Source organism: Mixophyes fleayi, chromosome 7, assembly GCF_038048845.1.
Source record: "Mixophyes fleayi isolate aMixFle1 chromosome 7, aMixFle1.hap1, whole genome shotgun sequence".
Classification (NCBI taxonomy): Eukaryota; Metazoa; Chordata; class Amphibia; order Anura; family Limnodynastidae; genus Mixophyes; species Mixophyes fleayi.
In genome coordinates, this window is record NC_134408.1 from 122,809,904 (window position 1) to 122,836,416 (window position 26,513).

General features: G+C 37.3%; 1 protein-coding gene and 1 pseudogene across 3 annotated transcripts in view; one reads left to right on the forward strand and one right to left on the reverse strand.

Annotated features, from left to right (window-relative positions):
- The window catches only part of ATF2 (activating transcription factor 2), a 68,211-nt gene extending 46,179 nt beyond the window's left edge, over nt 1–22,032 (forward strand). For 2 of the 3 annotated variants that reach the window (XM_075180577.1, XM_075180578.1), the window contains exons 11-12: nt 11,173–11,278; nt 20,062–22,032. In XM_075180577.1, the coding sequence (XP_075036678.1) occupies nt 11,173–11,278; nt 20,062–20,285 (330 nt within the window). In that variant the 3' untranslated portion in view covers nt 20,286–22,032. Of the gene's footprint in view, nt 1–11,172; nt 11,287–20,061 lie in introns of those variants that run through there. The other variant, XM_075180579.1, reaches the window with a different exon arrangement.
- Nucleotides 22,033–25,820: 3,788 nt separating this feature from the next.
- On the reverse strand, nt 25,821–25,931 carry LOC142098726 (U2 spliceosomal RNA; annotated as a pseudogene).
- Nucleotides 25,932–26,513: the final 582 nt, after the last annotated feature.

Here is a 26,513-nt window from a genome sequence, read left to right on the forward strand (position 1 = left end):
ATCTCAGGACAGTTCCTCATACCTTAGTCAATATTTGGATGTTTTTTTTTACCTCATCACTGCATGCTCAATCCATGTCCACTCATCCAATGCAATGTTACGTTTATTCTCTGCAAACATGCAGTACTATAAGAAAGGGTCTCAAATTGATATGGTTTTTTTTTGTCTCCTTTATAAGGGTATAGAAAATGTAAAAAAAATAAATTTGCAAATTTTAGCATTTGTGATTATACAAAAACCGTATTTACTCAGGCCAGGCTTGGGATATTTCAATAAAACAAATCATTTTGTTCAGAATGTAACAGGCTATAATATACCACATGACGACTAGGTTTGAGGAAGTTAAAATTTCAAGGTCAGCTCAGAACTCCTTGTTACTTTCTTATTAGTGTCATGAGTATTTCCATACTATTTAATTTGTTATCCTTAATGCACGTTTCTGGGGAAGACAACCTGCTGTGTCATGTGACTGACATATGAGTGATTTTTCTCACTGCTGTATGGTGAGTATTGTGCTGCATCTGAGTAGATGGGACTGTGCATAAGTCATACCTCCCAACCTTGCGTCTTCATCATATCGGGACAGGGCATATGACCAAGTCACAATGGGGACGTGCCCACACCTCTGGATGGTGTGCCTAGTGCTTTAGAAGTGCTAAGCTGCCCTGTACTCTACTCCCCACCAAATGCCATTCATTGCCGTGTGCACCAGAGTGTGTGGCACCCGTTCACCTGTGCTCTGCCATGCAGAACAGCAGTGAAGAAGATATACCTCCCAAATTTCTCACCCGTGGGGCAAAGCTGGAATAGAGAGGGTAGGACAGTTTGGAGATATGAATAGGTACACCTAGTACCCTCATGATGCTTTCTAGAAAGAAGCGAACATGCACAAGTTGTAGAGACAGGAATACCTGAGTGTATCTGAGTGACAGGTGCTATATCCATTCATATTTGTCATATTAATGCCAGCCAGTAAGATGACCTTTGTTTTAACAATTAGGGGGGATTCAAAAATAATCATCATGGGTTGTTTTTTTTTCAATTATTTTTTTTTTTAGAGTAACTTGGACAACAATATGGGTTCTGTGTGACAATTCCACTTTAGACTGCCATATGAGAAGATCTCATTAAAGAGTACCATAGTGGAAGCAGTGATTTTGTGCGTTATGCTAATATTATAAGAATGCAGTTTATCTATATTTCCTCATATTGATGTTATCTATAGTTTATTATATTGTTTACTTGGAACCAGTAACATCACTGAGGCCCAACGGCTGCATTCTTATAATAAAACAGAGAGGAAAGTTGCTTTATCAATTTATAGGTTAACAGCAGTTGCTTGAAAGAGAAAGGTTATCCTGAAAGGAGCAAATACAGTAACAAAGCTGCCATTTGGAGGATCTTGGGTACCTCTTGGTGAGTTAGCACTTAATTTAATAACACATATGTATGACCCAAAAATAAGGACCCTCACTGATTAGAGGTATGACCACCATGTTGCCAGAAGCGCCGTGATGTGGTGGGTAGCTTATCATGTGTTTGCAAATGTGTGTAACTAAGAATTCTGGGCCTGATTCATTATGGATCTTAACTTAAGAAACTTCTTATTTCAGTCTTGTGGACAAAACCATGTTACAATGCAAGGGGTGCAAATTAGTATTCTGCACATAAGTTAAATACTGACTGTTTTTTCATGTATCACACAAATATCAACATTAAATTTCAGTGTACAAATAAGCTATCAAGTATTTGTGTACTACATGAAAAAACAGTCAGTATTTAACTTATGTGCAAAACAGAATACTAATTTGCACCACTTGCATTGTAACATGGTTTTGTCCAGGAGACTGAAATAAGAAGTTTCTTAAGTTAAGATCCTTAATGAATCGGGCCCTCTATTTTTTTTTTTGTGTACAAGTAGAAATAGCAGCTTTGTTAATGGTTAACAGCGGTATGCTGGGGGATTTTTCTCTGGATTCTTATAATGGCTGCGTCCATTGTGTGTAGGCGTCGAGTACCCTCCACTTGAAATCTTTTTGTTTTCCAGGAGCTGTAGTTGTTTCCTGTATCCTTTTATTATATTTCAGCACGGGACAGACTATGGGCCTTATGGGTATGAGCATGGAAGAGAATGACCCAGGAGACAGAGAAATGTGCTCTGATCACACACCATCTTCTTGGGAGGCTAGTAAATTGTTAAAATAACCTAGGACTTTTTAATTTAAACCTTGTGGTTTTGAGGCATAGCAAACCTTAAGCTGAAAAACAGACAAGCTGTTGCCAATAAAAATTCTAGCGCAATGTGGAAATCATGTAAGAGCCATATGGTTACTTAAGACGCCATCTAGCATTAACCCTTTCACTCCCAATAAGCCATTCAATCCTCCTTTCACATGTTTCCACTTTTCAGCAGAACCATTTCTAAATCTTGTTGCAGTCAATCAAAAATTTCAGATGAATTGGAGTATTTAACGCAGCAAGCTGAGAGCTGCACTTGCTTGTGATCACCGCTGACAGAGCTTATTCTGACACAGTAATGATGTCATGGTGTATGCATGCCAGACTTTTCTTTATTATAAAACACTTATGGAAAGTATACGTTGCTCTACTCCATTGTATAGTGTATATTTCTACTGGTGTCCTTTTCCAAAGTCAACTCGCCTTAAGTGTGTCTAGTTATTCACTCAGTTATTGGAACTAAACCTAAACTATTTTTTGCATGCTGTGAAAGAGATTTTTCATTTCTCAGTGAATGTTAGGCCAGCTGTTTCTACCCCACAACCCTTGCACTCTGAATGATTTCTGTGAAAATCCAACCTGTCTACCAAATTGTTGGCTTGGATCAGGAAATAAGCATGCAGTATAAGCTGCAGCAGAGTGATGCAAGATAGAGAAGCGCCACCCTCCTGCTCTGCATTGAGCAATGTGCTTTCACAAAGGGGATAGAGGAATAGACATGTTTAGTGGGCGCTGGGGCCTGTAATGAAGCATGCTAAAGAGTCTGTGCCAGGCAGAAATTTGTAGAGATTATATTTTGAAAAAAAAAATCATATTAATACAGAACAAAATTGCAGTATTTTTCTGTCATAATAGAGTACATAAAAAACAATATATTGGCTGAGGGGAGCAATAGTTAGGTTGGCATCTCAGGAATCAGAATGGTTAGGTTCTTTCCTGGGCTTTGGTAAAGTACAAGTATTGTAACTTTCAAGTACTATTTAGCAAAACAATACACAAGTTTTTATATTTTTTAGTGGACAAATATTCTCTGCCTCAAACGTAATGGGTGTCTGAATTGGAAAGTGGTACTTTAAGTAAATTAATCCTTGTCAAGTTTTAGTGTCTTTTATATAAGGTTATAGAACTCTACTTTGAGGTAAACTACAATCTGGGGATACCATTTCACCATGGCAATTTATAATGTAGAAAAAAGGGTGACTATAATGATATCTGGCGACCTCACAGCGTTTACTTATTCAGAAGGTGTAAGAATCCAAGATACAAATCTTCCTCGCACATTCTGTTCTTCAGGTATCACAATGTTATAACTTAATCTGGGCGCACACTGATGCAATTATCGTGCAGATATCGCATTAATGTGTGCACTCCAGCAATCATGTTTATCGTACAAAGCACATTGCATCTGTTGATTTGGGTTTTCTAAACTTCCTAAAAATCGCGATCAGCGATGTCAGACAAAATGTGGAAGTGTGTAAGCTCTCACGACCACAAATATAGGCAGATATCTATAGAGAGTACAAGTCACGATCTTTTCAGCAGATGGTTATGAGAGATGAAGAGCACAGATCTGAAAGTAAATCGTGGTGTGTACACATGAATCGGCAAGCTCAGGAATTTCAGTAGTTGGTAAAGTCATTACAGAAATCGTATCCGAAGTAATTTTCTATAGTATGTACCCAGCTTTAGCCTCTACTTCTGCCTCCGAATAGCCATCTGTAACATAGTTACACATAAAAATGTGTTCCTTTCTATACAGATTATTAGCTTGTATTAGTTTTTCTGCTAAGCAGCAAATAGTTAAGATGCCCACATTGGTGGTGATTTCAAGAGAGCGGAATCTCTCTGTCTGCCAAAAGCAAAGCCGTCAGCTGTGAAGAACAGAATGACTTGTAAAGAAAATTGAATGTCACAGAAATAATTAAAGCGTTCTTTATGTGAGCACATTAATCAATCCTGCGTTTTCCTTAATAACTCTTCACTTGACATGCTGGCAAAGCTGATCAGCATAGTGGGCAGTAATGACCCATGATTACTTTTACGTTGCATTTAATAGTAAAAGTAATATGTTGGGAGGTCTGCTTTTCGCATGGCAATTTAGACCACAAACAGTTTTCGGACTAGCTCACAGCGGTTTAATGTCAGAATTGTGTTTGGTGTGGTTGAAAAGCATTTGAATCTGTGCCACACATTACCAGGTAGGCAGGAAGGAAGCAGGAAAATATGAGCATCACATTATTAGATTTGTCTCTTGGGCCTTTATGCTTACTAGTGTTACATTTTTCATGGTAATGTCTGCCGTTGTATTTTTGTGAAATATATGCAGTTAAAATAGTGTAAAAAGGAGCTATTCTAATTCTTTAAAAAATAAATAAATATATAACTCCTATATGAAGCATAACTTGGTATTTCTGAATTTCCTTTTATCCTAGGTACCCCCCTGGTTTAATGTCATGTAACAGGGTGATGAGAAGATAAATCAGCACTCCAGCTTTATATAATGTAACAAAACTTTTATTACATCCAAAACGATAAGAAATACTAGTAGAAAACGGCTTTAAAAGCAATTTACATGTAGAATCATAGGGCCGCGGTGGCCCTATGGGCTGACTGACTCAGAAGCTAAAATGCAGAAAAGTCCATGACAGCTGTTGCATAATGTAGAAGTCACTGTGTCAGGGTGAGCAAACGTGGGTTTGACCTCCACAAAACTCTTATATGAATCAAACAAATATATATTGCATATGGTACGCCACAGGATCAATGTTGAAAGACTCACACTCCTTTTTACATAAGGATATTAGTTGAATAAAAAAAAACACTTGCATCTTATTGTGGCTGTTGAAACCACACAATGTGTAGCCCAATGTAAAATGGACTTTCTTGGTAAACTTGTCTGTCTCCTTAGTGAGACGTGGCTGAAATTGTGTCTCCATAAGCCTCAAAAAGTCTGTCTTGGTAATGCATTTATTTGTGCTGTCTGTACTGCCTTCTAACCAGCACCTTACTCTCTGTACAGCACTGCGAAATTAGTGGCGCTATATAAATAAATGGTGATGATGATTATGAATTGCCATTTATTTATATAGCGCCACTAATTTCGCAGTGCTGTACGGAGAATTCGCTCACATAAGTCCCTGCCCCATTGGGTCTTACAATCTAAATTCGTTAACACACACACACACCCACAGACACACAGACTAGGGGCAATTTGTTAGCAGCCAATTAACCTACCAGTATGTTTTTGGAGTGTGGGAGGAAACCAGAGCACCCGGAGGAAACCCACGCAAACACGGGGAGAACATACAACCTCTGATAAACTCATACAAACAGATAAGGCCTTGGTCGGGAATTGAACTCATGACCCCAGTGCTGTAAGGCAGAAATGCTAGCCACTAAGCCACAGTGCTGCCCATGATGGCTAAGTAGTGAGAGTGTTTGTGACTGTTTCAGGTCTATAAATATGTATTTATTTAACCTAATAATAGATAGAATTTGACTAAACAAATAATATACAAAAGGTTATTAATTGGCCTTATTGATACAAAATTCATTGTATTTATTGGAGAAACTATGGGATCCTCTAGGATACGGAAATCATTGGAGTTCGATCCAGTCCTTTTGAAATGCCAATTAGATGTGAATTTGAGCCCTTCCCTGCACCCTCAGCTTCCTGGTCACAATACATGATTGAACATGACCTGAAAGAGAGATGTCAATGTGCAGGAAGCTGATGGGGACTGCATTATATGCTGGACAGAACCTGTTGGTCATATCAGACTTATAATAAGCTAGTGGGTTTTTATTAATTGTTTATTTAATGGCGTGGGGTAGTCAGGATGATCATAGCCCATGCTCATGTTGAGGCTGTTTGGCTTCACCGCTAGTTATTTTGCTTTTCCCAGGTGTTGTGATTTGTGTTATGACCCTTACAAGACCATGGTATATAATAATTAGTCTGACCATGAAGGTAACGCCTGAGGGTGCGCAGGCCTCTCGTACATTTTATCAGTATTCATGAGTCCTCGTTAAGGACAGCACTGAACAAAGATTGCATAGGAGTATGCCAAGCGGGAAAATGATCAAGAAGCTATTGGAAACCATCGTCTGTTAGTTGATACAGTGCTGGCACTCCCTTACATACATGAGAAACAACAAATAAATATATATATATATATATATATATATATATATATATATATATATATATATATATATATATATATTACAGCATAATTAATTTCTTGACCATAATCAAACATGACCAGAAGCACAATTTACACAATACAACCCAAAAGTATGAATGAGTTTAGCAAAGAGTTTCCAGTATCCAGTTTAATCGTTAACTACTTGTAAGGCCAATTCTATTGAGTTGATCCTAATTGAGTCCTTACTTATATCCCTTTCAGTGAAGGCACTCTAGTTCTTTCACAAATAACCTTCCCATTTAACTTATGACAAGCGTGTTTTTCTTCTATTCTCTGCAGATGTCCTTTGTTAAACCTTGTTAATGAAATTGTCTGGAAAGATATTTTTGTATATGGTACCATTTTCCTTGCTTTGGTGTACAGTGGTTGGCATTGCTTTGTTTTGGACAATCTGTTACCCACTATTCATAGGTTCCTCTTTTCCAATGATTTAACAAATAGATAGATAGTATAGGTCAGACTTGGCTAACCTGTGGCACTCCAGGTGTTGTGAAACTACAAGTCCCAGCATACCCTTCCAGCAATAAGCTGCTATATATTGGCAAAGCATGCTGGGGCTTGTAGTTTCACAACCCTGGAGTGTCACAGGTTAGCCAAGCCTGGTGTAGGTTCTTATAGATCGACTCACATTCCGGTGTTTTATGTAGCTCTCATGTTGACAGATTTACTGACAAATGTAGTTCATATCACTTTATGCAGTTTTATAAAAGGAGACCAATCAAACAAATAAATAATAGTTGTACTTTCTTATGGGTTTTTATGTAATCTACTTTCAAAAATAAGGTTATTAAAAATTGTATTTATTAATAATAATGCTAAGCTTTCTTTGTACTACATATGTTTGCCCAGGGAGTTATATGTAACATTTTGCAGTGTTACTTGCAGTGTGCAGTTAACTGAAGGTTAAAGCAATACTAAAGTAAAATACCATTTACCTTTTATATAAAAGAGCTGCTAATAACATTCACAGAGGAATATGTAAAACATTCAGGTTCCCATAACTTGACAACGCAGGAAAGTTTGAGTTATTTTTCTCTGTAATCAGCTGTTTCAGAAACAGAAAAGATCATGACCTTCAGTAGGATAACTGGCAGGAAGTCTGGTATAGGAATAATATCTTTTACAAGCCCAACTTTATCTCAAACACTCCTGAAATTGTTACATGTATATTTATGAATGTTTATAATTTAGTGCACCCATTGTCTGCACACAGTGGAGATGACTATTTTATTTGCTGAGGCACTTTTGATGAGAGTGCAACCTATTAATACAAACTAGTGACATCACTTGGTATCATTTTATGCACAGCTGAAAAACCTGGTAAAATGCACCTATTGGTCCATTCCTTGTGTTGAAGAACATTCACACAGATGATATGAGCTTTCATTTGTAGACTTGTGATCTATTATTTATTACTTACATCATAGTTGCCTACTCTCTCGGAATGTCCGGGAGACTCCCGAATTTTTGTGAGTTCTCCCGGGCTCCTGAGAGAGTAGGCAAAAATCCCGGATCCAGCTGCCTCCGTTGTTGAAGATGGGTGGGGGCGGGGCTAAACACGGCATCGTGTCCTCACTCCCTGTTGCAATTGGCCGAAATTGCATAGGATTGACAGGGGGCGGAGCCTAATGGCACACCACGCGTGGTCACGCCCCTTCGACGGACCCCATCCCGGACAAAAGTAGGTAAGTATGACTTACATGGGTGGTCAAAGTGTGGTGTATACGGTAGTATGCCATACTGCCACTTCTCCTACGGCTTTCATTGTAAAACTATCAGACTCCATTCACTTGCATTCCCATTACATTTTTCATACTGTCCCTTTTAAATTTCCATACCGCCACTTCTAAATGTCCACTTCAATCGCTGAAATGAGTTATATATCAGGATTGTATCTCATGTCACATTTGTACATTTTAATGTTTTTGTTTACATGCAAATGTGCTTTCATTCATCATTTGCCTAGATAGTGCAAAAAGCTTCCCATGAAAGTAATGGCCTGAGCCATTAGAAGACTTCTAAAAATCACTTTATAAAAAAAGTTCTGCAAACACCTACTAAACTATAAATGCCGCAACTGCTCCATCAGAATATCTTGTCCTATGATATGATTTTCCACCTTGCTGCGGCCACTCCACTTCCAGCAAGCAACTTAGTTTCCTCTGTCAGGAGGAGCAACATTTTACTCCCTCAGGTTTACTGCAATCTCTCCAAGCATGCACCCGTACAAACAGGTACAAATGCATCTGAATAAGCTCCTGATGTCAACTGCACGGTGCACTGTGTGCCTCTTTCCTACAGCATTGATATGCTCTACTGTCAGGAGTGTTAGTTAATTTGCAGAAGTAGTTGGTTCAACTTGCGTGTAAATGTTAAAAGCATTTTAGTTAGGGCATGTGTATAGGGTTACCTTGATCTTCAAGGCCATAACTACAATCCAGGTCAGTGCTATTCAGACCAGCAGCACACGGGCCCTGTCCAATGTGCAGATTTATCTAGACAGTTATATAATATGGAAAATGAGGATACAATGTATATATAATTCAGTCTCTGTTCTATTGGATTTTGAATGGGGATGGGTTTGAGTTTGTGATGTTGCGCAGAGGGCCCCATAACTTGCTATGGGGCCCATACACTTCAAGTTACACCCCTGCCTAATTTCCCTGTGAAATCAGATGACTAAGGTTTATTTATATGTTCATTTATTTTTATCTTCTAGTTTTGATGGAAATGTCCACAGTGTGTGCAAACACAAAGTTTAGGCTGCAAAGTTATGCATTTATGTCCCTGAATAAATGTAATTATTGAATGCATCAGTTTTACTGCCCATCTTATACAGTTTATTCTACTTTAAATGTATTTGCCATCTTCTGTAATGATTTACCTTCAGTTTGCAGCCAGTTCTCAACAGCTCATAAACCTTTTATGTGAAAATTAACCCATTTGAGCTAAGCCATATTTGCCCTATTAAAAATACCTATTCTTTGAAAACCTCCTTATAAATCGCATTGCAATGTGTGCTGTTCAGCCTCATAAGGTGTTAACCAACATGGAATTTATGGGTGATCTTTAGTTCAGGATTCTTAGTTAGAATTACTAATTATTAAAACCCAACCTATGCATTTAAAGCCCTTACTATGACTTTAGTACAACTTCACTTCAACTATCTAATATATGTTTAAAAAATATAGTAAACTGTTTTTTTGGTTTTTTTACAGTTCTTTGCTAAAGACTTAAGACAATGCATTCTTGACTGCAATTACTCTATCTTTCTGTGTGCATTTACTTGCAAAGAAACTGTTAGAGCCAATACTGTACCATCATTTTGTGAATAGCTACATTTATGAATGTTTTCGTGCTTGATAAGAATTGCAAATTGGGTAAAGATTGATAAACCACAAGAAGAAACTATATATATATATATATTATTCTCATCATCAACATTTATAATAGTGCCAGCAAATTCTGTGGCGCTTTACAATTGGGCACATCTCATAGATAGATATAATATAAGATATATAGGGTGAGGCTGTGGCCCTTAATGAGAGTGTGCAGTTGAGAGTAAGTAGCACGGTGGCATAGTGGTTAGCACTTCTGCCTCACAGCGCTGGGGTCATGAGTTCAATTCCCGACCATGGCCTTATCTGTGTGGAGTTTGTATGTTCTCCCTGTGTTTGCGTGGGTTTCCTCCAGGTGCTCCGGTTTCCTCCCACACTCCAAAAACATACTGGTAGGTTAATTGGCTGCTATCAGAATTGACCCTAGTCTCTCTCTCTGTCTGTGTGCGTGTGTTAGGGAATTTAGACTGTAAGCTTCTATGGGGCAGGGACTGATGTGAATGAGTTCTCTGTACAGCGCTGCGGAATCAGTGGTGCTATATAAATAAATGGTGATGATGATGAAGTATCGTCCTTTCCTCAAACTAGAAAAATGTTCCCCCGCCACGGTATCGCAAAGCTACGCCTTCCGTCCCAATCATAGAGTACTTATTATCATCATCATCATCATCAGTTATTTATATAGCGCCAACATATTCCGTAGCGCTTTACAATTGGAGACAAACAAATAAACAAACTGGGTAAAACAGACAAGGTGAGAAGGCCCTGCTCGCAAGCTTACAACTTATTATACATTTACATATGATAAAAACTGTTAAATGTTTAGCATTCGTAATTATTCATCTGACCATAAGCTCTCCAGTGCACAGACCTAATTCCTACTGTAGTCAACAGCTTTTCCCTATTGGAAGACGCCAACACTTTGTTCAATACAGTGGACCTTGAAATGGGACTGCCAGGTAAATGCAGATTTCAGTGTGGCTGTACTGTGGACCTGCAGTATAACCAACGCCATACTGCTCATCGGCGGCCGTGGGTTTACAACCCCCCCCCCCCAAATTGCTGCAGAGAGGCGTGGAAAGCTTTACATAAACATTTTTAAATGTCACTTTAGTAGTATTTAGTAATCTTGTATGTGCAAAGGGCGTGGGGGAATATGTGGCTGTGTGTGTTTTTATTTAATACTTGTGCTGTTGTATTTTTTGTTGTATTTTATGTTCCTTTTGTGAACTGTTATTTTGTATTTTCTCTAACCAGTTCTTTCTCGAATGCTACAAAGCTCCTCTCATGAACTGTCAGCACATTGCACGGATGTTAGCACTTTGCTGTGAACTTTTGAGAACTTATTCCGTTTGGTTCTAAAGAGAAAGTTTCCCTTTTACCTCTAGAATGAAGTCACCCTGCTGAGAAATGAAGTGGCACAGCTGAAACAGCTTCTTCTGGCTCATAAAGATTGCCCTGTAACCGCCATGCAGAAGAAATCTGGCTATCATAGTGAGTAATGTTCCATTACCCATGGCCTTGGGCTACATCAGTGAAATACTGCCAAAATGAACCGCGCTTCTATTAATATAGGGAGGTGTGCATACGCTTCTAGTGTTTAACATTAAATATTGAAAATGGGGGAAGGTTATTGCTCAGTACATTTAGATGTTGTTTAAACAGAATTAATTTCCACACTCCTCCATGAAATATTTTGTTGCTGCACATGATTAACTTCATTGTAAGTCTCTCTGGTACTTAAAGCTTTAAAACATTTTCCTTTTTTTTTTTTTTTTTTTTTTTTTTTTTTTAATACCAAGCGTTGTTTAATTAGTACTATATGTTAAAAATCCCTAAAGCTATTGTATTCCAATTATAGCACATATAGTATGATTAACATATGCAAAAGACTCTGGTAAGTCTCTCCAGTGTGTCTGAAATAAATGTGTAATTTTATTGTAATGGGATTTATTCTGACCAATCTTAGCATTTATTTCTACATCTTCAATTCAGTGCCTAATATTTCTGTTGAATGTGTTTATGGAATCTTAATGTTTGACAGCTGTAAGCAACGTATAGTTTTCCAGCTGTTGTTGAACAATAAGTCCCAGCATTCTCTGAAAGCTACTGTTGTGTCTGTAAGACATGCTGTAACTTGTAGATCAACACCAGTGTTTACAGGACATGCTGAGACTTGTAGTTCCACAACAGTTAGAGAGCCACGGATTGCCACGGTGTCTGACCTGTTTAATTGATTCATTTTAGTCTCTTAAATATGTGTGGATAGTCTGTGTTAAGGTTACTGTGTATTTTCATGGTTCATTGTTTTCCATACAGTTTTTTTGAGTACCTACTATAAATCACAATAAACACATTGAAATTAATTGGGGGGCGAGGGGGGGGGGAGGGTGATTTCCTTTTCCTTGCCAAACCTATTGACATGAACATTTTATGATCTAGACATTGACTATACTATTTAAGTTTATAATTGGATAGATTATCTCTGTCAATTAATATATTAATGATGATCATTGTCGATCCGGAAATGCTTGAGTCATTTCAAGTAGACCAGAGTACCACAGAGGAGCTTGGCACCAATTGGTACAGCGTGCCTTTATGATTAGAGCTATTAGAGCAATGTTAGGCTACATCGTTAGCTTTTTATGTCGAATGCTAGAAATTTCTAATTTTACTACTGTTACGTAGATTTCCAAGCTACACTGTCTATGGACGATATGAAAATTAGTAAAAAAAGAGAATACACTTCTGGATAATGCTATTTACAGGATTATCCAGAACTATTTGCCCTTTTTTAATTGGCTTATAAAAAGCCATTTGTGGAACAGGGCTAAATAAGGTAATACTGACCAAACCAACTGTGATAGGCTATTTATTATTGTTTATTTATATAGCACCACCATATTATGTAGAGCTGTACAAAGAATACTTTGTAAGCTCCAATGGGGCAGGGACTGTTGTAAACAGAGTAAATTTTGTACCTCACACTGGGAGTGACATTCAAACAAGAAAATGCTCTTAAACATCTATGAGCATTATTTTAGAACCCGCCAGATATAGGCGTGGAAAATTAGGACTACGTATGGTGCTTTTAAAAATAAAAATAAAAATAATCTCCACTTTACCTGGAATAAAAATTGTCCTCAATGTTTGAGAATGTTCACTGCTGCTAATAAATAGACCATATCTGGATAAAGTTGACATTAACCAGTCTTTGACAGTACCCATAAGATGTAGCATTTGAAATTGGAAAAAGTGCTATCAATTGCTTGTATTTTTAATACTATAGACTGTCTGTCCGTCAGGCTGTGACTAGTCACCTCATTGGCATTCGGAAGGTTAATTGAGACTTCCCCCGCTCTTTCTCTCTTTTTTTTTTTTTTTTTGGCTGTGATATACAATGTTCCAACCAGCTGCTGCCGCTGAATAAGTGGCCAATTTTGTCCCCGGTATACAAATTTGTAACAAATAACAAAGCTGGGAATGCATTAGGCAACATTCATAATATATAACCCACAGCTTTCTCCTTTATGATTTAATGATATTCCAGGATATTTGTAAATGTGAAGATTGTCCCTGCCATATGCAGCCACTTCATTTTAATTTGCCAGTGTCAGTAATTCAGGAGGATAAAGAAACATTTTGAATTGCATGCAAACAGTTCCTCAGGTGCTCGCGATAAAACTTAATAGCTTCCATCTTTACTTGTAGTCATTTTAAACTGTTTTATCAGAGCAGGCAATATTTTTTAATTTAAAAGAATTGAGCGGTAAAGGCAACTTTCCATTGCCATATATATTTAGAGAGCTGATTTTTGTCATTTCTGAGCTGATAAATCTTACTACACGGATGCGCAGTCATTTGACAGGGCTGGAGAATAACATTTTGCAGTAAATTGGATCGGCATAGGCATATGTTGGAGACTGGTATTAACAATGATTGCAGGGAGGATGAGGCTATTATCCTTTACATCTGATAAACCCACATAATGTCAGAAAGATGCGCCCAATATCTGCCGTTGTATGCGCTGCTTGTCTTTGATGCGCTCCCGATATCCATTACAAACATGCCAGATGTATATTAATCTGCACGGTAAATGAATTTCTGGTGTTACACAATTATTATAGCTAAATGCACTGTCACATTGTGACATTATGTTGCGTACAATAATTATGCTGATATTTGCCATATCAACAGTGTGTATCCGCCATTCTGTAAAGCACATAAAATCACATAATATATGGAACGTATAGAATACATACAGAGAAGGTTTACAAGGTAATAGTAAATATATACAAGTATCACTTTGTGTTTCCAAGTTGTACGGTCTGCTAAATCACACCTTCCTTGTGGCTCTGCAGTAATTGTTTTTGCTAGTTCCCAGTGCCTGCTTAGACTTGTAGTTCACCAAAGTTTCCCAGGTGTAGCAGTTCAGCATTTGGAGAGCCGCAGGTTGCTTCCCTTAGCTGAGTGTGAGAATGTTGCTGAATTTATATTCTGCAAAGTCAACCTGAAATGGTCAAATCATCTATGGTGTTTTAGGAAATCCAAACATTGGGTATTCATGCTGGGGATCTGGTTTGAAAATACTCGTGAAAGTTAGGGTATAAACATTATTTGTACAATCAAACTGTTTACACTTCAAATATATGCTACATTAAAGCACAGTATATGAAAACGTTTCAGTTTGGAATGTGTTAGTACTTTCAAATCAGCAGAATTTAATCCTAACAATAATTTTGAACAAACGCTTAATTCCCTAATAACTATATTTGAAATACAGATATACACTTCATTTGCAGACCATATAAAGTCATTAGCAGGAAGTATATAACCATAGGTTGTGAGTGCACAATGGTTTACTTAGTTTGGGTCATGGTTGAAAAATAAAAAAAACACATTTGTACTGAATGTATTATCCGGTGTAGTTGAATTAATGTTATTCTGTAGTGGCAGAAACGTGAGGTTCCAATGCAGGGTCTTTTGCTAGTGCCCCCCTTTAACCTCCCATTGATTTCACCCCCCCTCCTTCTCTCCTCTTCTACCTTTTTAGTTACTGTAGTGTAAATGTTTTTTGCACAAGCTACAATGCTGGTTTCTCTCCCTCACATTGAACTCCACGGGGTTAAATTTATTAAGCTGCGGGTTTGAAAACTGGAAATATTGCCTATAGCAACCAATCAGATTCTAGTTATTTATTTAGTACATTCTACAAAATGACAACTAGAATCTGATTGGTTGCTATAGGTAACATCTCCACTTTTTCAAACCCGCAGTTTGATAAATTTACCCCGTAGGCTGACACTGAAGTCTCTGGAATCCAGTGATGGCAGCTTATGCTATAGAGTGCAACATATATGATCTCATGTCCTATACCAGTCACATTCATCACCTCTATAACCGCCATAGCTAGTCCACTCTTGTCCTGGAATGCTGATCTTGGTTGAGATTGGAAAATATTTTTCCTCAATTGAAGCATAGCTGAAAATAGGTTCTTCTAGGTCAACAGAACTTCCCAATTTCATAGAATTCATATATTTTTTTTAACCATAAGTCTGTCCCTTTTTTACTAAGCAACGATTTGCAATAACAATTAAGTCAAAACACGTGTTTGCAAAGTTACTTTGGGACGCCCTTGTAGCTGCTTCTCTATAAAACATTAGTAGAAACCCGCTCACAAATAACCGAGCGCTTTCTGCTACGATCATGATTACCAGTCTCTTTACAACATAGCAGTGCTCGCCTTAACTCGTTTATGAGTTAAAACATCATCATCATTACCTTACAATTTAAAAATGTTTGTTGGTTAGCAGAGCAATTTGCACGTTTGCCATGTACAATTTACAGTGATGTATTTTCATTGGCTTCTTAATTATCTTTTTAGGTGCTGCTCAGAATTACTAAATTATTAGATTCAGTGTGCGGAATAGTGGATGTTTTTTTTGTGCCCTGAGCCCAATTAATTTGTGCATCTCTGGAACAGCTGGTGGCATTTAGACTCTAAATACTGCTTATTCCTCTGAGTGCACACCATTACAGTCAGGTGCTGGAATAATCACTTCCTACACTTAACGTTAAGGCTTCCCATCAATGTGAAAAATAATCTTTATTTGCCATGGAATCATTGCAAGGTGTGTTTACATCACATCTATAATTATATTGCATTAGTTGAATATTTCTAGTGTAAACACTTTTTAATTTAAGTACAACGTTTTGCCCATTCATCTGTTTAAAAAAAAAATCTGTTCGTTTGACGGGTTTAATTTTTCTTGCGTCTTGGATCTAGATTTGAAAGCAGAACATGTCAGATTCTGGGGGACGTTAATTAATCTGTTTAATAAACGATGTCATTTGGTGTTGTGCCAATCCGTAGCGCAGCCTGTTTATAGTTCAGGAGTCCGGTGACATCCATGCTTCTTGTGACTTGTGCTTGAAAGGTAACTGGTTTATGATCTCTTAGAGGCCTGGCAACATATATTGCAGTTAGCATATTTTGGGGGTGTTGATAAAACAAATATTGCCACAATCTTTATAAATGTGGATCCTTTTCTTATTTTTTTTTTTAAACAGCCACTTTTTTGATTTGTTTTTGTGCAACATGCAACCTTGTTTTATAATTGCTTCCCGCTGCAATGTTTTGCTTTTTATAGTGTTTTATTATTTGTTTGTTTTTTTTAGATGAATTTGTGCACATATTAGAGCATGCTTACATTTGTCTATGGTATTAAAAGCAAATATAATATATTTAAGACTTTAATTAGCTGGAAATGATGTATTGTTTCATTTGTTGATGATCTTTAGTTTTCGGATATGCTGAAGGTGTTACTATTGCTGCTGTATTTAATGAAGAAGTGTTGTCTTGTCATCAGCTCCAATAGTTCCCTGCCCTAGTACACTATTGCAGTATGCCCAACAGTGGTCCGCCCACAAGCTCTTCACTTTTCTCAGACGGCTCACCCTTTTTGTGGCTTTGATGCATCAAGGAGTTACTTATTTATCCTGATTTTTCTTTGTGTAGTGTTAGGAGTCATACCATCACATGCAACCTACTGTACCATCTGGGACTCATAATACCCCCTGGAAGGGATAACATCAGTGTAGCCCTAGCCTTAAACTAGCGACTGACCACAACATACATGAATCATCGACAGCAATTTAAAACAATTGCATTGCTCAGTCATGTTTACATTTTACGTATTTTTATTTTAAAAAAATTGAATCTCTTACACAGTATCTGACATATTGTTCACCTAAGCGTCCGCCATTGTAGAATCCACTCATGACCTTCATAAGAGTTGATGTTAGTGCTGATACTTTTCAGATTCATTTTAGAGTTTTGAATTAATTATAGATTGATGCAGTGCTGGCTGACAGTGTCAGTCTATTGCTTCTTCACCATCATCAATATCAGAATAATTTCTGTAAGAATGTGTTCAATATATTATGATGACATGTCTTATGCACAGTGCAGTCACAGCACTCTGACAGTGTTAATACTGCATGACTGTCATTCACAATGGGCATGTCTCTGAAATGCTGCCATCAGTATTCCTGGTGAGCTGTACTTAAACATGCTGGGCCTGAGTCATTAAGGAGAGCAAAGCATAAAAAAGGAGTAACATTTGCACCTGGGCAAAACCATGTTGCATTGGAGGGGGAGGTAGATTTAAAATGTGGGGACAGATTTATAGTTGGGGTAGGACATGTCCTAGATCAACTTTAAATTTCAGTGTAATAGTAAAGCTATGAAGTATTTGTGTGCTAGATGAAAAAACAGCCAGTATTTAACTTATGTGCAAAATAATAAACTCATTTGCAACCCTTGCATTGTAACATGGTTTGTCCCAGAGAAGATTTACTCCTTTTTTGCCTTAATGACTCAGGCCCGCTATATCTATACTGTTTATACAGAGAAGATAAGTGGCCAAAGTGTTCCGTGGTCTCCATGGCATTGGACTGTTCCCACGGGATAGTCACGCTTGTGTAACCAAGCACTAACCCATAAACAGCAGTGGCATTGGTAGGAGTTCTGGAAGTTGTTCGACTATGGCAGGCTAATAATTTACATATTGAAGTGGGCAGCTTGGTATATTCGTTGCATATAGACTGATTGTTAAAAACTGCAGCATTCTGCCCATGGCAGACTACAGTGCACAGGAAGCCTACATGCAATGATGTGTACTACCCTATATAAAACAGTCTCTCCATTTCTCATCTTATGTAAGGTGTATGGAAATCGGATGAAGCTTGCAAAAATGTGAATCCCAAAGATATATATCTTAAAATACATATAAACAAATAATATAGGGATCAGTGATCCTATAGTGACCATGGTAAAATGCACTTTAGTTACTTTTGGCTCCACAAATAATTACAATTTTCTCGACCTAATGACGAGGCTGTTTAAGTGTCTTTGTATCCATACCTTCCTTTCAAGCAGTTATGTTCCAGCTTTACCCATTCTGTTTCTCTTCTTTTCAAATGTTTGCAAGTGAACCATAAAAAGGTAAAGTGTCACGCTATTTGAGGATTGAGTAGCCCAAAACTGCTCTAGCTATAAAATAAATTTTAAATGGAGTATTTTATGGGGAACATATACTTTCCCGCAGTACACTGTCCATTTTAGAACCACACTGGACATTAATTATGTGCATATGAGAAGAGATTTTTGACGATTATGTTTCTCTGATCATTTTGCTTTTCAAAAGGTAATTTACTGCCTAATATTAAGAGGGCTGGAAACATGACGATAGAGTGTGCAAGTAGAAGCATATTTGTTCATTTTGTTTTTAAAAGAAAAAGTGATGTGGTGAAGTAATTATGTCCTTTTTGGTTTCTAAGTAATTCAGCAACCAACAGGGGGGGTAACACTGTTTTTTCATTTATTTTAAACATGTGACTGTGACAAAATAGGAAGCGGTTATTTTGTTCAGGCAAAGTATATAACCGCAGCTCAAGGCATTTACAAAGCGCTGTCATTGAGATGAATGTACATCTTCAGCTGCACTGACGCTCATCAAACTAAAATAGAACAAGAAGCATTCAGAATATGCAAGATAAGAGCATGTAAAACCCCCGATATGTAGCGTCTCTTTAGGTTCTGTGATTACTTTCACAGCTGTTTACATGCACTTAGTGTAGATATCCTCACATGCAAACAACTTGACAAGGCAATAAAAAGCATTTTGATCTTTTTCTGCAGTGCACTTGCCTTTTTTTTTTTTTTTTTACAAGCTCACGTGTAGGTTTATTTTGCGCTGAAAAGATTTTGTTTTATTCCTAGAATTGATTTCTGCCTGTAGAAGATTTTATAAACCCAGGTCCTTTTATCAGCTTCTAACATTTTTCTCCATAACCAAAAATATGCATCATAAGAAAAAGACTTGCAACAGAGTGTTGTCTGATTTACAGTTGTAATGTGTCTCCTGTTCTTATTACCCTTATTGTTCTCAATGGTTTGGAAATTTTAAGATCCAACGGACATACATTGAGTAAGTCATAGGGAACCGTAGGGAAAGTAATAGTTGCGTTTATAAAATACAGTGAATGCAAAAGCGAAGATATTTTAACAAAACACATGCAATTGGATGTATATCTATTATCAAAATACAGTGGTTCCCTTATAATGGACTTAATGCAAATAAATATATATATATACACACCCACTTATCACTTTGTTGTTCCAGTAGTTCCATTTTCACAGAGACTAATATAAATTCAACATAGAAAGGGTACTCACCTCATTTTGAGGTCCAATAACAGGACCTTTGTCAGGACAGCGTTTGCATAGAACAATAAGAAGAAAGAAGTAGTATAGATATAGAGGGGTATGTGTAGAGAGGAAGGTATAGATATACTACTCATTTATCTTTAAACTTGGGGTGCTTTGTTTACTGTGCAGATAGGATAACCAGTGGCTAAAATTTGTCAGGTCACTTCGGAACCTATTGGTGTGGTTGGATGATGACCAGGCACCCAGGCCGATAACCACTTTTATGGGCATGTCCGATAACTGCAGTCGGTTTCTCAGTCATTGTGATCATTTTGAAGCCACACACACAGAGATAGTTACCCAGTTTGCTGGTCTCCGATATTGTAGTGTTTGTGACCAGCCCCACACTCCTTTCAAAGCCATGCATGAATTGACTGCTGTAGTACTTGTCTTATTTGCACATGTATATATGATATAAACATTTAATACATTGTGATGGTTTTGCTGTATATGTATACAACACTTGACAGGTCTGATAATATATATATTTTTATTGTTGTGCTAGATGCTGAAAAAGAGGAGAGCTCAGAAGACATTTCCATGCCTGGGAGCCCGCAGGCAGAAGCTATCCAACACAGTTCAATCAGCACGTCCAACGGTGTGAGCTCCACCTCCGTGGCAGAAGCAATAGCGACATCTGTTCTCACCCAAATGGCAGACCAGAGTACAGAACCAGCCGCCTCACATGTTGCTCTGGCCCCACCTCCTGCTCCGCCTTCAGGAAGTTGATTAAAATCCTATGTATTGCACCAAGTCTTCGCGAAGGATTGGTGGCTTTAGAGGGGGGGGGACAATGAAAGGCCACTCTTTATTTTAGGAGGGGAAGAATAGCCTAAAATCCAATTTTATTTTTTAACATTGTAGCCACTCTGAACAAGTTCTGCCCTTGTTCAGAACCTTAGGTTTTTGTTTTTTCTAATCTCCTTTAACAATATATTTTTTGTCTTCAAACAAATATTTTGTTCCTTTCTCCTCTGAACAGACACACACACATATACGTGTGTAAATGTGTGTGTGCACGTGTTCAAAAATGTGCAACCTGTTATTCGTTTAAGCGATGTGAGGGTTCACTACGGAGACCCCAGGCAGGAGATATGGTAATAATAATTGCTGTATCACCCTTTTATACCAAAGTTCTGCATAGTCCCTTTTGATCTTGATTATTTCCAAGGTCACAATGCACTAGGCATGAGAAAGAAAGACAAGATTGCTTTTCTTTTAATCTTTTTGCCTTTTTATTTTATTTTTATCGTGTACAGCTGGTATGGGAGAACAACGGGACACATTTTAGTTTTTGTTTTTGTGTAGGTTATTTGGGCTTTTATTTTTTTAATTGCACATGTTGTGTGACTTATGAACTTAGTGGCCAGGACAGTCACCTCACTTTATAATTTAATTGTATTAATGGGGAAAAAACACAACTTTTGCTCCTTATTTGCAGAAGCTGTAGTCTAAGTGCAATTCTTTAGTTATTATGTTTTGAGGGGTGGGGGAGTTTTGTTTGTTTTTTTGCAAACCTACTGAAAATTGTGAAAAGAAAATCATACTGTGGAGTGCTAGTTATTTAGTAAGAAGTAGTATAGTTTCTGGAATTTCACAGTAATGTGCTTCACTGGCTACCTGATCTTATGTTTACTATGAGTGTGACTGCCAGAAAAAGCCTAAAAACCTTCCAACACACACCTCAGAACATATTTTTGGCATTGTGTTTGCAAGCTAAATTGTACTTAATTCTTGTGTAAGCACTATCATCTTTCTGTAGCAAACTTTTGATACATACCTTGTAGAGAAACAAATCTGTATCTTATCTTGGAAATGTTGTTAATATAATGTTGTGAATGTGGGTCAGGGGGGCAAGGGAATGGAAAGGGGTAATTGGGGGTGAGAATGGAACCCGTAGATTATGCCAGCAGACTATGCTTGAATGTTTTCAGATGCCTTCAGTGTGATGCTGGCCTATAGGAGACTGCAGGTATAAAGACAAATTGATGTGTGCTGTATGAAAACTAACATTCCATGACGTAAGGTAGTTTGTGTTGGAGGAGATGATTGTAAGGTACACATTCTCATAATCGAGGTTGCCTGCAGGATGTTGAGTCCTCTTAATGTGCCATTATCTATTTTGATTCACAATGCAATATTTCAAGAATCACTAGTAGAGTAAGTGTTTTACGTGAATTTAAATCACTTAATTATCATGTATATAATCAAAACCTTAGGAACATACATGCAACAGTGATTAGTTTTTCCCTTCCTTCTCAACCCAAGAATTGCAATCTACTACCCCAACTGAATGAAATATTTTATTCTAAATTAAAGGACTTGGGGGTGTTTTTTTAAGACTTTAAAGTGTAAAACAGACTTTAAAAAAATCAATTTGCAATGTTTTAGAGAACTAATCACTGGATGAAGTTACAGTGATCTAAGCTGAGGACAATGCACTACTTTTTTTTTTTTTTTTTCTTTTTTTTTTTTACGATTTAATTTATAATTCTTGAGCTGAAGGGACATACAATGCATTATTCTGTCTAATGCCAATTAACCTCCGCTACATAAAATGTGAATTTTGCAGGAAAGCTTTATATTATTTGTTATTATGGTTCATTTGTGAAATATTTGTTTCTTAAACTTTAATGCAGACACTTCTCACTTTATTTGTACATTTCGTTTTTTTGTTTTGTATTATAAAATTTTCACAGCTGTAAATTGAAATGACATCATGTAAGTATGAAGAGTAAATGTTTTGGTGAATGGTGTTTAGTTCCAATATTAGAAAAATGATGTGTATCTGTGTTACGCAAATAAGCGAGTAAATCATTTTGTTTTTACGTTCATTTCACCACATGTCTATACGTAGCAGTTTCTAATCTTTGGACTTAAAACATTTCACAAACTGTACAGCTTAACCTTTAGTACAGTTTGCATGAGTTAATTATGTACAAAAATAAAATGTTATTTAAAATTTGTTTTTATTTTTTAATAATCTTATTCAGTTACTGTATTTCCATTGTTTACAAAATGTCTTTATGATCTGTCTAGGAGGCAAGCACATAAATGTACATTGAAATAAACATTTCAAAAATTTAAACAAAGGCTGTTGTCTTTAATTAATTTCATTTAGTTTATTTAAATACATTTCCTATCACTTATCTTACATGAGAAATATATGGCGTTGTACAAAATCGGCAACGTTTCTACTATCGTTTTCTCTAGGTGTAACTGAAACAAAAATCTGCCGAGATGCTTTAATGAAAAGATTATTGTAACCCTGAAATTTCATTAATTTATTTAGTTATCATAGTGGATTCCTCAGAATTTATTATAAATTTAACAAAAATTTTTTTTTTTTTTTAATACTGATGCTCCTTCTCTTTTGATTTGTTACTATTAGAATTGTGTTTAGGCCGTTATTAAAATAATCTAAATAATACAAAGCAGTAGATTAGCTTATAAAATCTGCTTTAGTTTTAATGGAAATTGTGACTTTCAATTGTACAATTTACATAGCAAACAACTAAAATATTATGATGTGGGTTTTCCATTTAGCGCACAGATAAACGGAAGGTGTCCGTTAATTACCGTTAAACAATAAAATTAAGCATCCATGTATTGGCATTATTCTGTTCTTTTTTTTTGGGGAATTGCCATTTTGATATTTCCAAGATGCTACATGTATTACTAGACGAAACAAGACACTCAAAGAATTACTCTTCCTACTACTTGCAGAATTAAACATATGCCTAAAATGACAAATATGTGTTTCTTGTGGCCAGCCACACAGTAAATATTGATTCGCAGGTGCACCGAAATCTCATAGGTCTGGTGGGGTCAGGCTGTGGAAACATTCATTTGGTCTGTTTGTTGTGTGGTGCATCGGTTGGATGCAGGCCAATTATTATCCATCCTGCACGTCACAAGTACCGTATTTCCCCTTGTATAAGACGCACCTTTTTCCCAAAAATTTGGGATCTAAAAACTGGGTGCGTCTTATACAGTGCCAGCGGTATTTACCTATTACCTCCGAGTCCGGAATGATCACCCAGGGATGCAGCATGACATTGCTGACAGAGCCAGCCTCCCGTACCCTCACTCTAGTCTCTTCTCCTCTCTCAGAGCTGTCAATCACATGACTGAGAGTTCCGATGAGCCCCGATGACTCTTCCAGTTCCTCTTCCTCTAGTTCATCAGAATCTGGCTCCGAGGTGAGTTTTATGAATGGATTCTACTCCGATAAATCTCTGCCAGAGTAAGCTCTGGCCATCCATGTTTGGGGTAGTTTTACATAATAGGCGTTACTAGACTTGTCATTTTTGGGCAGTATGCTGTTTGCTTTTGACAGACCTCTGGTAAAGTTAAAGCCTCCGAAAGTAAATGAGTTTGGGCCCCAAAATTAAGGTGCGTCTTATACATGGGTCCGTCTTATACATGGGGAAATACGGTACATATTTATATAATACAGAGGGCTCTACAGCTGTTGTCTCACTGCTAATCTTAGCATGTCTTGCCAGCTGCAAGGCACACTCAAGACTTGTTGCCTACCTCGTGTATAGTTACTAATGTATTCCCATTTTATCATGAATTTTTAAAATAATTATTTACACATTTTTACTTTGAAAATATACAGATCTGAGAAACGCAAATATTTGAGATGTGAGGTCATCTGGATGGCAGCAATCTTTGATGAAAAATCGCTTGCATTGTTGTTATACTGTGGGAATAGGTGCTTTTGACATAGTATGAAACTTATTTATTCTTCATTAATGAACATTAACCCTTTTGCAGCTGGAACCTTGACAACGTCAGATATAGAGATATTGTTTGTTTTTCTTCCTGCATCTCTACTAACTTGTCATACATGACAATTTAATGATACTCCTGATTCTTGTTGCACAGTTGACACCAACATATAAATTAAGTCCCGACTTTTTATGGCTTTACTTGGGACTTAAAAGTAGGTATTTGGTTCATACACCCAAATTCTTCAAATATATGGAAAAGTGAAAAAAAAAGTGGAAAAGTGACTGATTACAGATAATCCAAACAAAAATGCAGGAGCACACTTTAAGCACTAAACACATACTAATCAAAATAGGAAATGTGTAAACTGCTACATTACTATATAATATCTGGATTAAACATGAGCTTCTTACTGCACTTTTAGATTAAAATGTGTCTTCTTTCAGAAGTGTACCTATACTAACAAGCTCTATAACAGGGTACTTGCCTCTTTTTGTGACATTTGTCTACAAACTATAAGCCTTGATTTGGACTAGTCTTTCTTGGAGTAATTACAACAATGTTTCAACATTACCCATGTTCAGACATGTTGAAAAGTGATCAATAGTTCTGCTTTTATGCAGCTTACCCCTAGTGGGGGTAGTGTAAGTGGTCAGAGAAGCTGAAAAGCCCCCTTCAAAGGGCCAATCCAAGCAATCATAAATTATATACATGTGTGTGGCCACTTCTGAAACATCCGAATGTTCAGTACTCTGGTCACCTGGCAGGATCACTTGGGGAACAATTAGCGATGTCTAATGATAAATACATGGTCAGCTTCGGTCATTGTGTGACCGGATTTACCATCATTTCTACCAACATCTGATCGATCCCAAGCTTATTGCTTGAAACTAATGGAATTTCGAGATTTCTTGTCTGTAGTAAAGTTATGTAAAATAACCTATTATCCTATAATGCAAATGGATATATTAACTTCACATTATTTTTCTTTATTTTACTTTTATTGAAAGCTAAGGATCAGAGCTTTTATGCCCAAGTGCAAAAAAATGCAAAAACCAAAGTGCACAAGGGTGCAGTGCTTCAAGCCCTCTATCCTCGAACTAATGTAATCAAAAGGCCTTACAAGGGGCAAGGGTCTACAGACTCCCTTTTCCGCAAGGCAATGAGGGTCCCTTTGCCCTGACATCTGCCAGAACTTCACCCAGGGCTCGAAAACTCACCCATTCCCCAAAAGGTGTGGCTTCGGAGGGTTTCAAGGTGGTGTGAACCTGAGGGTCACAATGCCCCCCCCCCCCCCTAAAAAAAAAGCCAGGAATTTAAAAAGCACAAAAGTGACAGTGACAAACAGGGAGTGAAAATAAATGATTGCCCTGTGGATATGGCCCCAGCCTAATGGCTGGGCAAATAGAAAAAAAATTCTCCCGCCCAGCCAAGAAAGTGGTATAAGTATGCGAAGGTGCTTAAAATCATGTGCCAGGTGCAGCGACTGTGATTTATGACACCCTGGGTTGTCACTTCGGAGGCAAAATTAGTTCCGGGCTTACGCCATCTCCCTGTCCCTGGCTAGAGGATCAAATGCAACATGTCCTTACAAGAACAGATACTACACTTGATCTTAGCAAATGGCCGAGAAGCGATATATAAACTAAAGATATCTGAGATGAAGTTTAATGGGACGACATTTCCCCCAATGCACATCCTATTTCCTATTCACAAAAAAGGGGGGTTTAGGTCCGCTCAAGGTATTGGACTATCCTCACTACCATATACACATAATTATTGAGCTGTATTCTGTGAGGGGGCTTCCACAACTAAGCAAATAGAGATCCGTTTACAATGTGGACTTGGCCACAGGATTAGAATTTGATATTGGAACACTCCGGTCCACCATCAATCATAAAAACATGTTTATTCAAGGCTTGATTGTTAGCCAGGTCATTAAAGAGGCGAAAATATTAAAAGCAGATCAGTGAAAAAGAATTTATTGAACCACATATTGGTCAGAGAACAAGTATTGTTTATATTAAACCCTTGTATGATATCACTCAGTTACTTGTGATTAAGAAATGAGTATATTCCTACAAATGTCCGGAATATTTATTCAGAATAATAACTCTGATTGACAACACATATTCTGCATAATAACACATATCCTCTCAATTATAATGGGCATAATTATACTGTAGTGGTGTTAATACACTATAGACTGGTAGAGAAATC